This window comes from Limulus polyphemus, unplaced genomic scaffold (genome assembly GCF_000517525.1).
Source record: "Limulus polyphemus unplaced genomic scaffold, Limulus_polyphemus-2.1.2 Scaffold584, whole genome shotgun sequence".
Classification (NCBI taxonomy): domain Eukaryota; kingdom Metazoa; phylum Arthropoda; class Merostomata; order Xiphosura; family Limulidae; genus Limulus; species Limulus polyphemus.
Genome location: NW_013666194.1, coordinates 494,661 through 510,473, shown reverse-complemented (window position 1 = coordinate 510,473; position 15,813 = coordinate 494,661). Strand labels below are relative to the sequence as shown.

General features: G+C 33.7%; 1 protein-coding gene across 1 annotated transcript in view; it reads left to right on the top strand.

Moving 5' to 3' along the window:
- Window positions 1–9,028: 9,028 nt before the first annotated feature.
- The window catches only part of LOC106459276 (carboxypeptidase E-like), a 25,937-nt gene continuing 19,152 nt past the window's right edge, over window positions 9,029–15,813 (top strand). Inside the window, exons 1-2 of the mRNA XM_013918886.2 lie at window positions 9,029–9,419; window positions 11,422–11,618. Coding sequence (XP_013774340.1) covers window positions 9,071–9,419; window positions 11,422–11,618 — 546 coding nt within the window. The 5' untranslated portion in view covers window positions 9,029–9,070. The remainder of the gene's footprint in view (window positions 9,420–11,421; window positions 11,619–15,813) is intronic.

The following is a 15,813-nucleotide window of genomic DNA, read 5'->3' as shown; positions in this document are numbered from 1 at the left end:
ACTAGAGGGAAGGCAGCTAGTCATCACCACCCACCGCCAACTCTTGGGCTACTCTTTTACCAAGGAATAGTGGGATTCACCGTCACATTATAACGCCCCCACGGCTGAAAGGGCGAGCATGTTTGGTGTGACAGGGATTCAAACCCGCGACCCGCAGACTGCGAGTCGAGCACCCTAACCACCTGGCCATGCCAGGCCAACATATTTGTACTTCCTTGAGAGGAGGTTTGTACAGTGAAGAGTATACTTGCAAGAATCGGCTGCAACTGTCTAAGGAAGATTTGGACGACGTTTCGAACTGCTAGCTCAGATTTTCATCAGAAGAAGAGAGAGGCAGTCCATTAACAATGATTTTAAAGAATATGTTTTTTTTATATTTTTTTGTATTTATGACAAAGTTACTAAAGCTATCTCACGCCATCCCTAATTACATAGCACCGACCAGAGGGAAGAGAGCCAGTCAGCAGCGTCTATGCTAAGGGATTACTTGTCACTCTTGTAACGCACTCACAGGCTTAAAGTACCAGGAATATATAACTTAGAATTCCAGATCTCTTTCACAGGGCCAACATCATTTTAAGAAACGCCATTGTGATTTTTCTCGCGATGATTGATTGCTTTGTTTTGAATTTCACGCAAAGCTACACGAGGACCAGTTTTCCCTAATTTAGCAGTGATGAACTAGAGGGAAGGTAACTAGTCAATATCACCCACCGCCAACTCTTGGGCTACTCTTTTACCAACGAACAGTGAGATTGACCGTCACATTTGTAACGCCACCACAACTGAAAGGGCGAGTATGTCGGGTGACGGAGATTTGAACCTGCGACTCTCATATTGCGAGTCCAGCACCTTAACCATCAGGCTATGCCAGGCCAACGCTGAACGATATTAACTCTAAATATTGCCACTGCTTGTTCGTTTATCTGTTATTATGGGCCGTACGTGGCCTAGTGTTTAGCGTACTCGAACTATAAATCCAAGGATTTGTCGTTCTCGGTCTGTTTTCACAAAAATGCTGCCTTCCTCTAGTTTATCAGTTGAGAATTAGGGGCGGCTATGTAGATATGTTAATTCTTTGCGTATCTTTGGGCGAAAAGTTTGAAACAAATAAAAAACAACGATGTAATACTGTTACTACAATTTTGAAAAAAAAAAGGTTTGTTACAAAATGGTGAAATTCGATATGGCTCATAAGACTAGCAAGTGAAATTGCATCTTCTATAAGCATCACTGTGAATCACTGTTTGCTGTTGTTGTTTTAAGATGTATCACCAGGCGGTGAAACAACATCCGTGTGAGCGACCATCCATTAGCTATGTTCATTTTCTTCTCGTCTTTCTGATTACTCGTGTGCTTTTGTTAGGTTGAAGTGTAAAATATGGGAATCTGCGTTTTATGTTGGTCCTGCATTATACGAAAAGAAATATTATTATTTTTCCAGTTTATTATATACGTGGCTATTCATTCAGCTTTATTTAATTTTTTGCTTTTTCATGGGCTTCTTACTCCAGTTTCTCAGCGTTAAGCTTGAGGGCTTATAACATTAAAAATAGCAGTTTAATCCCTGTGGCGTACACATAGCAGATGGATCACTGTGCAGCTTAGCTCCAAGGCAAAACAAATAGCAGCATCAATTCTCCATAGGGAATTAATTCCTATGCTCAATGATCCATCCTACATCCCAATCACTTACACAGCCATTCAACCTAATCCATATATATTCATCCATTCTTCATCCTACTAGCCATCCACTCTCCTTCCGTACCACCTGTTTACCCTTCTTAAGCATTCATAGACCAAACGTGAACTTACGGTGTTATTTAATTTGATCCCACTGTGTACTACTTATACTTTGATCTCATTGTATACTGTATAGTTTGATTTCACTGTGCACAACTCTGTTAATATGAACTTTATTTAATTTCATGATCCTCTGAACAATCCTGTAATTTGATCCCCTTCTACAATACACTCTTTTATAATGCGATCCCAGGGTGTGCTGCTTTACAGTTTGATCTTATGACATACTTTTTTATAATACGATCCAACTTTGTGCTTTTGTATGATTTGATTTCGTCGTGAACAACTTTATAATTTAAGAACATACGATATTTTAGCGTAACCGAATGTTGTCTAGTTCAACATGTATATATATATCAGATTCAGGTTTGTGACGCTAATCCATTTACTAAAGGCACATGGTTTTCATTAGTCAGCATAAATAATGTAACTTATTTACTTACTTAGGTCCTCTTCGATCCAAGTGGCACATAAGCCTTATAGTTTCACGCATGCTCAGATATTTCTGAAAAAATAATAATAGCAAGTGCGTGGTAAAGATTTTGTCTTAAACTTAGCTTGTATCAGTAACTGGAAATCGAGTTTTCAGGCCTCGTGAAATTTATTACAAGATTTGTTATTTTATTCGAAAACAAAAGACTGAAGAATGGTAATGTTTTGTACAAGATCATCTAAATAAAAACTATCAGTAAGCAAAGACTTACAGTATGGGTGTGTTTATAATACAAAGCAATATACACTTGAGAGAGAAGACTGGAAACAATAAAAATAGTATATCTGTCTTTCTACTGATTTACGCAATATCAACGTCTTGTATAATCAGTCTTTCCACACATAAACACATACATATATATATACCTTTGTGTGTGTGTGCTTTCATTTTAAGTTTGCTCATTTCTTTGTTTCTTGTTAAGCACAAAGCTACACAATGAGCAATCTCTTTTATGTAAACCGCGAGGATCGAAACCCGAAATTTGGCGTTATAAGCCCTCAGATTTACAAGCCGCCGAAGTGCTTGATTTTAGGTTGAGTAAATAGGCGACACGTTAGTGAAGTAGCCTGTTTCCCGTTGTTATCTGTGTGTTTTGTTTGTTTGCTTGTTTCGAACATTCGTGCAAAGCTACACAAGGCCTATCCGTACTAGCCATCCTTAATACTGAACTGATGGACTAGAGGGAAGGCAGGTAGTCAACAACAACCTACCGCCAACTCTCAGGCTAAGCTAATCAAATAAAGGGATTTGACTGTCATTCTTATAGAGCATCAACAGTATACAGTAATGGGGTGCGAAACATTGACTCTTGGATTCACGGTCCGGCATGTTAAACATTAATATACACCCGGCCCAATATCTGATTGGGTTCTGTCGTTCTTTTTCTGCTGTTTTACTTCGGTATAAATGGTTTCCTGTTTTATCCAGAATATTGTTACTGGACATAGCAAAACAAAAACTCGCATATCTATACAAATATTCACATATATAAAAACAAAAATGGGGCTAATCGAGGCTATGTAGTTAGTGTTCTGGGGTGCGGATTGCAAAGACTAAAGTGTCAGCTGGGTGCCATTAGACAGAGTCCGTGTGCGCATTCTGAAAGTGACAGGGGATTCCGTTATTCGATTCCTGGTGCTGAACAAAGCCTTAATGGCGGCGGATGCTGCTGACTGGCCAGTAGCTTAAAATTATGAGTGGCTATACACTAATAAGGGTATTTCAACTGACCGCTTATCCCATGCGCACATAAGGTGTCGTTCAGGTTGAAAAAGCCAGTACCAAATACGTTATAACCAATCCACATTAACCCTTTTCGATTTTGTATTGTCACATGAAACACATACACAATTCGATTAATTACAAGACATAATAACAAAGTTTTCCCTTAAATATACAGAAACTTACGAATTTTTCATGAAATATGTTTATGCTGTTTTGAAAACTAGATTAAATTGGTCGACTGTTTTAATACGGTACTTTTATCATTGAAAGTTCTCTTGTTTTGCTCCAAGTACGATTATATTTAATTTATTATAATAATTATCAATTTTTGTCTGTCTTAAAATGCGCAGGCACCTTACTATCTAAATGCGCAATTCGAGCGCACTTCGTTTCAAGCGGATGTAAATATACTTTAGTAGACATTTTGTACATTAACGTAAGAAAAGCTTTCCAAAGTTTTTTAAAAAAGTCTAATGTTAAATCGTAGAATAACATTACAAATTTATTTATTGACAGTATTAAGTATGGTGGAGTTTAGACCTAACTAAACTAAAGCAAAGAACGTACACAAGTTACATGTTAATTTATCTTTTTATCAAATATAAGCCGTACGTAAAAAAGAAGGCTTAACTAATATTAGGCTTAAGACAAGCGCACTTATAAGTTATAGATTTCGGCGTCTGCGAAAATGTTTTGTGGGTCTCTGCTAGTAAATTATACAGTAGAGGCGTGTTTTACAAATATTCAGACAGCTTCCTTGCGTGTAACTGACTAATTATGAAAGTGTGATAAATTATCAACATCCGGGCATTCAAGGTTTCGAAAATATAATGGTCGAGTTGTTTCCCAAAGAAACTAAAGCAAACTTACTTCATTATATGTAGAAATTTTAAAGCTAATCATACTGTCTGATGTTAAGCTGTGTTCGCCAACTTCAATTAAAGGCTTTTACTTATACTTCTTAATAGTATAAATAGTATACTGTGTTGATGTTGTTGGGCTTAGGATTTTTCTACAGTAGGTGACTATGACTTGTTGGCGATAAATTCAACGATAAATGAACAGCATGCACCCCACTTGTTTTCAAAATAATATATATATTCGGAGCTAGTTTAACGTATGTACAACAAATTCTTTACACTATAGAGATCATAGGGATATCATAAACACTATATAGTTCTTTTCTTCTTGTCAAAAGTCCACTTAGGCCTATTCGATTACTTTAGAATTTCGGTTAACAAGCCGAACTACCTTTCCCTATTTCTATCGCACTAGAATTTACTTACATTGCGAATTGTGGCGCGAGTTACCGTAGTCGTATACTTCTCTTCCAGTAATTGTTTGGTCTTCTTTCTTCTACATATTCTGTATTCCTTTTGTCAAAAGTGCACTCAGGCTGATTCAAATACTTTAGAACCATGCTTTGATGGAATAAATTCTTCTTCTTATCTCTTTCTCTACTGTTAGTCTTACTCTAACACATTAAACGTTAGGCCTATGTTAATCGTTAGGCCTATCACTAATACGGCATTTGACTTCTCGCCAAACTTTTTCTTGGCTCTGACTTTATTTTCTTCTGCTATTTTCTGTCTGCTGTTTCCGCTCGTCTCACACTATTTATATGATTATCACTTAATCGTCTGTCCGTCTTCTAGAAATCTCTATATTCTCGACGTCAGTTTATTGCACGTGACATTCAATAGTCTCAACATCAATGAATTATAAACACAACTTCCAATAATCGTCTGCTTTTAACTCTCTTAAGTGATGAATTTAATATTATATATTTATTTTAATACTGATGTTTCTTTAAATTCAATTTATATTTAGAAATCTACATAACGTATACTGTTAAATATGTATTGCGAAACTCACGCCTATTCTCTAAAGTTGTAGAAGATTCTCGAGTGTAAGAATTAACAATATATGCGTGTACGTAAACGCTAGGAAGCTTTATACTGTTACGTAATCTGAATTTTCGACAAGCTCCCCACACGCCTATAAATATAATCAACGCGACGCGCCTAAAAACAATATCTATTATTGTGTTGCTGTAATTAGTATGCTATAAACTCAGCTATAACTGTGATTACTGCTTATTAATCGGGAAACTTAAGATATTTGTCCAGGAACGTTTATAAATTTAGGACATTACAAACCATTTAACTTCAGTGGATTCACATCGGACATTAGTACTTTTACGAAAACATTACCTAACTTCATCGGTGGGAAAAATCGGCGAATAATACAGAGCTAGCTCCCTATTAAGTGAATTGTACATACGTCAACTCGAAATTAACTGGCTCGTCGTGAACCCCCAATAAGACATCAAGGAAACTCCAGACTAGAAAGAAGATGTTCTATTGAATGTAAGTTCTTGGAACTTTATTTAACAACTAAATCTAAATTACAATTGAACTCAGTTTTAGGCTATTATAAATTGTAATACGTAACATTTATTATGTAAACAATCATTTTATACTATCTAAACTAAACAGTATTTTATATCATGACGTACATATTCGGTATAATGGGACCGTATGTATAATTGTCTGTATATGCATTTATATATATATATATATAAATTAACATACAAATGTCATAATATTAAATTTGGCTCAGTGGTTAGTTTACCGGACTGTGGATTCCAGTTTCCGTTGATTGCGCCCCATTGTGGCAAACATTAATAATGATAATAATACGTCACACTCCGCACTTTGGTGCGTTATAAAAGTGACAGTCAGATCCCACTATTCGATTATAGTCTATCACTTCAAAATTGGGTCCGGTATGGCCAGGTAGTTAGGGCGCTTGACTCGTCCTACCAAACATGCTCGCCCTTTCAGTGGTGGGGGCGTTATAATGTGATGGTCAATCCTACTATTAGTTGGTCAAAGAGTAGCCCAAGAGTTGGCGATGGGTGGTGATGACTAGCTGCCTTCTCTCTACTCTACAGGGTTACCTGCGCCAGCCGTCCCTAATTTAGCAACGTAAGACTAGAGGGAAGGGAGCTAGTTATCACCACCCACCGCTAACTCTTGGGTACTCTTTTACAAAGGAATAGTGGGATTGATCGTCACATTATAATGCCCTCACGGCTGAAAGAGCGAGCATGTTTGGTGAGACGGAGATTCGAACCCGCGACTTGCAGATTGCGAGTCGAGCTCCTTAACCACCTGGCCATGCCGGACAATTAAAATATTAAGCCTACAACAATATGTAACAGCTAGTCCTTGTACCGATATATATGACCACAATGTCAGAAGTGTAGGTAAAACATTCATTACTAAATGTTGAACTACTGGAATATTGATTAAAACGTTTCGTTCTGTTTATTTTTTAACGCAAAGCTACACAATGGGCTATATGCAGTGTCCACTTCGGGGGGTCGAACTCTGAATTTTAGTATTATAAGCACTGAAGCTTACCGCTGAACCGTTGGTGGACCTTCTTGACCTGACTCTGTAACAGTTTTTCATCAAATTCAGGGTTCCATTTTTTATGAGGCAAAAAAATTAAAATTAAGTGGCCAACAGTGTGAAACTATGTGTATAAAATGGCAGAAAAAATAAATATACGCATTTATTATGCAGAAAACGTTCAAAATAATGCAATACTTACCTCAACAAAAAAAAAAAACTTAAAACAATAACATTTAAGATAATGTTAGCCATAATGCAATTTTACCATCAACAGCAATTTAAAACTTTTACTTTTTACGGAATAACAAAAAGAAAAACCCTTTTAAACTTTAGAAGTCATACAAGAAGCCATTAATCAGACAGTTTGGCTAGCGAGTATTATACTAGTCAAGTAGTAAGTAACAAACTAACTTAAAAGTGATAAATCTGGTAACGTTGACCTGCACTTGATTTTACTAAGTCTATAAACTCACATTTTGATTATGCAATCAACCACTGATTATGCAGTCATGTATAAATTATATAAAAAAAAATGCCTCGACAGCGTTAAACTCGAAGTTACTACAAAACTCAATAATCCCTTACTTTAAAACCAAATAATGGCACTTATTACTAGAAACGGTGGTACCGATTATAGAGTAGAAAGTTAAAATATGCACCTAAGTTTAACGTGTAACAGTCGTACTATTGTACTGAAATATCTGTGAGTTTTTACGAGAGCGTGTGAGAGGGGTGGGTATCCCTTTCTTATCTTTCATTGCCATTATAGTAACATACGCAAACAAGTTCTGTTGATTTATATATGCATTTTACTTTGGCATTGAGGTTCTTGATACTTTGACAGAAATTGACCAATGTCCTAATATTAGACCGTTATTATGTGCAGATGAAGAGTATAGTTAAATTATTGATTTATGAACATTTGTATGAGAACTACAAGTAGCAAATGAGCGATCGCTACAAATATTCCTACTAAATACTTGTGTCTGTTTAATCATATGCTTCCACAGAGTAGGGCCCGGCATGGCCAGGTGGTTAGGACGCTCGACTCGCAATCTGCGGGTTCGCATCCCCGTCCCACCAAACATGCTCGCCCTTTCAGCCGTGGAGGCGTTATAATGTGACGGTCAATCCCACTATTCGTTGGTAAAATAATAGCCCAAGAGTTGGCGGTGGGTGGTGATGACCTCTAGTCTTACACTGCTAAATTAGGGACGGCTAGCGTAGATAGCCCTCGTGTAGCTTTGCGCGAAATTCAAAACAAAGAAAACAAATTTACTAGTATGAAACCCATTATAAAGTAGAGAACAAGTGATTTATCAAAAAATCATTGTCACCCAGTAGTTTAAAATTCCACTTACTAGCCTAAAATTTTTCTTGACTGGGTGACATTTCTGTCATTATGAGCACATATTTCAACACTGAAGTATGGGTTCTTCAATGACAAATATATTACTTCTCAATTTTTGCAAATATAGTCCTAAACCCGGAGGATGCTATTTTCGTATACCACTTCTTGAGATGAAACATCTTATCAAAATGTGTCATTATATCTCATCTCACATGTTTTCTTTTATATTGATACTACATTCTACTTCAACACAACGCGACAGATCGCGTGGAAAACGATTGTTTGCGCACTTCTCTGGAATTTTGGTTTTAAGTACATTTTCATATTATCTATCCTGCGACCACAAGCATTGACGGAATTTAATTCTATAACCTAAATGACCACACTTCAAAGGTTTAAAATTACAGGTTACCCCATCACACGTGTTACAAAATCTATTTTTTACGTCACAGATTCTCTTCTCAATTTCACCTCTGGTGAAAAAGAAAAAAAATCTTTAACACCCACACACACACAGATATATATATATATATATATGCGATCATTTTCTGGCTTGTTTTCCAATTTTCTCACGGCCTGAATATTGTAAGAAAGTGAAAATTATTACAATTGTAAGTACGAATCTGTAAGATAAACGTACATATAACAGACACTGATTTATTAATTACATTATTTTTATAAAGAATGAAATATTCAATTTTGACGTAATACGCCCACGACGTTCATGAGTTTATTACGTCATTGTTTCCTTGACGATAGAACTTGAGTGCCAGATCGATGACAGCTCGATTGATAAGGATTCGTAGAAAGGAAAAGGAAGGAAGAGCTCAGAATTATTTGAAGTTAAAGATCAGGAGTCGCCATATGTTAGGAAAAACCATCACGATGATAATTTGTATGTTAAATATTTTGTTTAACCTAGCAACAGCTTTGTCAGATTCAAACTCTCTTTCTCCTGATTTCAAGTTTGAACATCATGACAACCGAGAACTTATCCATGTTTTGAAGCAAGTCGCTGAACGTTGTCCAGATATAACACGAGTTTACCAGCTGGCAGAAAAAAGCATTTTAGGCTGGCCTTTGTCTGTAATTGAAATATCAGATAAACCAGGAATCCACGAACCATGTAAGTGTATTGTAGTTATCCGGTTTTGAACTTGCTTCTTCAAGTTCATGTGTGATTTCTTATTATTAGCCAAAAAAAGAAAACAAATATGATGGAACAAAAATTATGTGGGTGGTATGGTTAATAATTTACTTCATTTAGTGATGAGGAAATTAAACTTGTGTCAGACAGCTATTTGTTTAACCTAATAGTAATAGAGTGTTTTTCTATATTTTCTCTACTCTAGCATTAGATGCAATAATTTGTGATACCTTATAGTTATACAGTAAGAATAATGTTTAAAGACCATATGGATCCTTCGTTTATTTTCGATGCTCAAATAAGAATACTTTCTTAAATTTATTGTCACTAAATAGAAATTAGAGGAGGGTTAAAGGTTGTTGTAAGTAATGAGATAAGTTACCATGGGGCAAACAAAAAGTTCACAAAAATACATGGGGCAAAAATAATTATGTAATATACAAGCAGAGATGTAATATAAGTAAAAAATTTAAAGTAGTTTTGAATTTTATAACTTCAAGTTTATAGCTATACAAGTAGGGTGAAGTTTTATTGAGGCCAAAATTGGGTACCTTTTGCAGTGCGAAAAGCCTTAATTTTCAGTCTACAGCTCATATAAATTTTACAAGTGAAATGCAAAACTATGCTCAAGAATCATGTATTTTACATTCTGTAAACTGTATTATATAACCTAAATTATACACATTTATATAGACCCCCTCCCCCCACACATATCACAGTTTACATTTATAATTTCCTTTTTTTTATGGGCTCTTTTACATTATTTGGTAAAAAAAAAGAAAAATACTACACAGTCCAGTTCAGCTAGATAATTATCCCAATTGATAAAATTATCATTAAATATCAATGTCATCAAAATTACAAACTATTCAAAATTAGTGTTGTTTTTTTTTCTTTCAACTATCTAAGTAATGAAAATATTGTTATTATGATTTCTCATTATTATTTTCAATTAATTCAAAATAGTTCAGCTTAATCGATTAGTGCCAGGGCTCACAAAAATAATCAATTAATTGAAATTAATGTTTCAGATTATTTCAGTTATTCAAGTCTCATGTGAGAATTATTGATTGTAAAATTCCACTAATTGCTTGACGTTATAGGCCAGTGCACTTAATAGTAGCAAAAATGTTTATTTTTTGTACTAGTATCTTTGGTTAGTTAAACTAACACTCCCTGACAGGCCTAAATTCATAGTAGATGCTGGCAGTAACACAACAGTTTCTCTTGTTTGCTAATTTTCTTATATATATGAAACTTCTGATATGTATATTTCTTCATCAAATGCAAGTTCGCTATTAACAAAACTTAACTGCCTAACTGAGCGACAGTAGTAGACAAATTGACTAACAAACTTACTTACTTACTGAGTTAACAATTTATTGTAACAGTCTTACTAAACCTACCATCATCTACACTGGCCTAGCTGTCTTTTTATATCTCTTCAATCATTTCATACACATGAAGGAAAGCTCTAGTCATTAAGCCATGTGCTCATGATATCTCATGATCCCCCTCCCCTCCCTCAGGTTGAACAACAATACAAACAGGAAAGATTTATAATTATTATAGACATATATGAATTACACTTCAGTGATAAACACTTCTCATAAATAACAATATTTATTGTGTTTATAGAAAAAAAAAGCATAAGCCAGACATCTTTTTTTTAATTGAATATTTAAGTTTTATAATTAATGTAATTTTAGGATTGGCCCCCTTTAACTTATGATATGACTTATGTAACCTCAGTTTTAAACATAGCTTTTGATATAACACTTCTGAAGGGAAGTTAATTTGAATGTAAAGGCTTTGTCCTCATGACTTCATTTAGTGAACTTTAACTGTACAGATACCAATGAAATTCATAACCTAGACTTATCTCTTGTTTGTTCATATTACTTATATTCTTTATGAAATATTTAAAAAAGATGCTAGTATTTTCTGTGTAAAATATTTATATGACTTGTGTATTTTCTAGTGGAGCCAGAATTTAAGTATGTAGGAAACATGCATGGAAATGAAGTCCTTGGCCGAGAATTATTACTGGCATTAGCAAACTATTTGTGTTGGCAGTACAGAAAAGGTAACGAAGAAATTCAAACCCTTGTCAACAACACCCGAATTCACATTTTACCCTCCATGAACCCCGACGGTTGGCAGATATCCACTGATCAGGTAGATATGTTTAAGTTAATTAGTTTAAGAAATAAAATCCTGTAAATTGATATAAGTCATTGAGCTATCAGCCTTGTCTTTATTTAACTGATAGGAAAAATATTGCAGTATATTCTTATGCAGTTGCAGTCTTTAAAGCATCTCTTCTGTTTGGCTGGCCTGCAAATAAAAGTTGGTCACTAGACTCAACGTTAGTTGTTTAGGAATTGTACTGTCAACCCAATATCAGTGAAGGCCATTTGTTTTAATATAGAAAGGATACAGTGATAAAAAAAAATGCCAAACATTAGTAGTTAATAATTCTTTTAATGAAAATTGATCTATGAAGATGTGTTAATCTTTAATAAGATACAAAAACATGCCTGAAATATATTCTTAGATTTCTGGCCTTTCTTTTTTTTGTAAAAAAGTACATGTATAAAACAAGTAGATCAGCAATGAATTATTGATTAGTGAAGTATAGGACAAAGGCTATTTCAGCTTGGCTCCAATTAGTGAGCTTTCATAGCACAGATACTAATAACATTCATAATATAGGCTTACCTCTGATTTGTTCTTAGTAATTATGAATATTAAAGTTTTAGAGGTTGTTTTATGAATGTCAGAATATAACCATGCTAGCCAAAAATAAGTATCTTATCACTTTAGATGATTAACTAATATCCAGTTTCAAATACGATATTAATTTGGTCTGAAACACATAAAGCTGCTATTTTATTTAAAGTTTTCTCTTCCTCTTTTTTCTTTCTTTTCTACTATAAACATAATCCAATTTGTAATTTACAATAATAGTGAGCTGAATCTACTTAAATCACAAACCACAGTACCAAAAACTACACTTGTATCTGCTAAATATAACAATTTAACAAACCTTTTACATTAAAATCTGTGTACTGAGGTGCTTTTGTAAAATTATTCAAGTAATAATTTTAATGTGAGACAAAACTTCAGAGCTCTGAAACAAGATAATATTCTATTGTATATTAGTGAACCTTTCTACTTACTTTGTTAATTTGTAGTTTTTGAATTACTTAAATTTATAATGGTACTACGGCTAGAAAATATTTGGGATTCACACTCAAAATTTTATTCATCCTATATAAATTTTACTTATTCTACAAGATGTTTCAAACAATATTGTGTTATGTAAAGATAATTATAATAAGAATAGTAAATTAACATACTGTTATTTTATTACAAGTTACAGCTTTTAAAGTAAGAAAGAATATTTTTAAAACAGGTACAATGTTTCGCTCACTGGTGCGATCATTCTCAGTTATCCAAGTTTTAATGGTAGCAAAAGTTTTAATATTTAAATCAACACTTAATGAAACTACTAACCTTACAATTGTATTTTGTTTTATTAAAACAATGATTAGCTCATCAAAGTTTGTCTAAATACTGTATGAAAATCTATTAAATTATCTAATATGGCAAATGAGCCTGTTCTTTTTTTCTCAAAAATTGCAGTGCTTGTACAATATAGTTGGTATTACATAACTGACTTTGTATAAATATTTAAGCATTCAAATTAGGTTGTGTCATTTCACATTTGTATACGTACCTGTGCTCAACATTAATGTAACAGTTGTTTGAATGCTCTTCATGTTTCAAAAATGTTTAACCAAAATGTCATTCACATCTGGCCATGTTTGATTGAAACAAAAGAAAATCACTATTTTGTGGTTTGGCTGGAGGTAATTGTTTGGGTTAGTCTTAAGATACGAGTTTTAGCATACTGTATTATCAATATTAAAATTTCCAACTATAAAAACTTAAACTGTTATTTTCATCTCGTGGACAAGTACAGATATTTACTTACCAGAGTGATGTTCAGAAGGCGTGTCAGTTTCTATTAATGAAAGTAATAGTAAGGTGTGCTATAGCAGCTAAACAATTAACTAAGGATATATCTGTCAGTGCATTCAAGAGAAATTGTAACAAATTATTAAACTCTCATTAGGAAGAATATAATAAGTTGTTAGCTTTCCAGATCCACACATATTAAAACTATTATTTCTAAAGGTTTCTTACCTTTTGAGTGAGCTTAGAGGACACCAATGAGAAAAACATTTTGATATTAGTGATTTATTTTTTGAATGGTTTATAAATTACAAAATTTGCAGAGACAAAATTGAAGAAAAACTGGTTTCTCTACTGTGATATCATGATATTCTACAAACAAAAGTTTGTTACTTAACCTTTTTGTACAACTGATAAACTGCATATCTATAAATGAAATGGACTGTTTTGACTTTATTAAATTTGATGACATTGTTTTGAAATTGGATGAAATGAAGCTAATATGTATGCCTAATATCAGTTGGTCTGTTCCTTAATATCATTGACTTTATTTGTAGTTGATATAATTTTATTGTATTTTTTTTATCTTTGTTTCTCCTGAATTAATCATTATTTTCTAATGTTAATTGGAGTTCCGATACAGAAATTCCCTTTTCTCACAAGATTAGTTATTCCAATTCAGTGATGCCCTCTATATGCAAACTTTTTGAATGCATGCTACAAGCCTTCTGCTCCCCCCTATTAGAATCTAATGATTCCAACATGTCTCTCATGCAAATCATCATGCATCATTTCTCCATCAGTGGAGTGCAATGTAGTCACATGATGCATGTAACTCTATACTTTTCCATTAAACTATCACTTCTTGTTTAGCAGTGCTCGTACTTGGTCGTTTTTTGTCATTCTCTACTGTTTCATGTTCTTATTTAGTATCTCACAAAGTGGTTTTCATTTATTATAACTTCCAGATTTATTTATCCCACTTCATTTATCCCATTTTATTCCAGTCACATTCTGAAGCTAATGTCACCACTTCAGGTGTTTTGCCTATGACTAATGCTATCTCACAGGCCGCAGATGTGGGCGACCTGGCGTAGGTTTTTATCGGTGTTTATCCTCCAGGAGATTGAACATTAAAAAGGTCTGCCTCTTTCTTCAGTTATTGCACACATTTCCTCCTGTAGAAGCCAACCCTGTTCGGGCAGATGTAGATCTTGATAGCCTTTTTCCAACACTGGATTTCAAGTGTTTCTTTTCTTCATTTCCATTATGTAGTCTCCACTCCCAATATGGAGATTCAATGTTCTTTTCACATATTTATAATGGCTTTCATTCACATTACTACACGGACAGTTTGCACCTTATTTTGTCGGGAGTTTGATCATCTGATGTCTGGACTTTCGTTGGACTTCACCTTGTGCTTCATGGTTCATCATTTCCCATACAATCCGCTGACTTTGGAAAGATAACATTTTTTACAAGTTTATTGTTAATATTATTATCTGTAATTATTTGAATTCCATAATATACGCTTATTTATATTAGTTAATACTAAGTTACGTTACAATTCGTAATTAGTCTTCGTTATTTTTCTTCTATACCATTAGATTAGGCTTAACAGTGTATGTCCTTCATTAGTTTAACTATGTTATTTCCTTACTTTATTAATTATATATTATATTATTATATATTATATATTACTATTAATTTCGTTAATAATCTTTTTCTTCACTTGGGGGTTTGGGTGGAACCCTTGAATTGGGACTCACACAGACTTTTCCCAGTATTGTGCCTATTTATTGTTCAGTTTGGTTTTTCTTTTCCTTGTTAGGTTATCCTTTGTTCTGTACAGTTTGCTTAGACTAAACTAGTTTTGTTCTTTTCAATTTCACTGTAGTTCTAGTTTAGATTTCCTTGTTATTTCTGTTCACTATCTTGTTTGATTTGGCTTCATTACTGTATTATTTAGCGGTTTACCCGTGGTTTTATTGTAGGGTTAATATCTATATAGGTTCCAGTTTTTCTTCACCAATACATCATATGGAATTCGTTCCCTACCATTTTAATATTTTGACTAAATCATTTTGTTTTTTTTATAGTTTACCCTATTACAGTTACTTTTGTTTCATCCCTACTTTATAATTATTACCATTCATTTCATTTATTTTATACTTTATCCTTTTTACTATTAACTTCATTTAGTTGATAATTTATCCTTCTTACCATTAGTTAATTTACTGGTTTCCCATAGTTTTATGGACAGGTTCGTATCTACTACGGTTCCAGGTTTTTCTTCAACTTAACATCATTCCCTACACCATTTTCTTCCTGTTTTTTACTACATTGACTATTTCATTTTTTTCTTTCTAGTTTATACTTTTTACTGTTATTT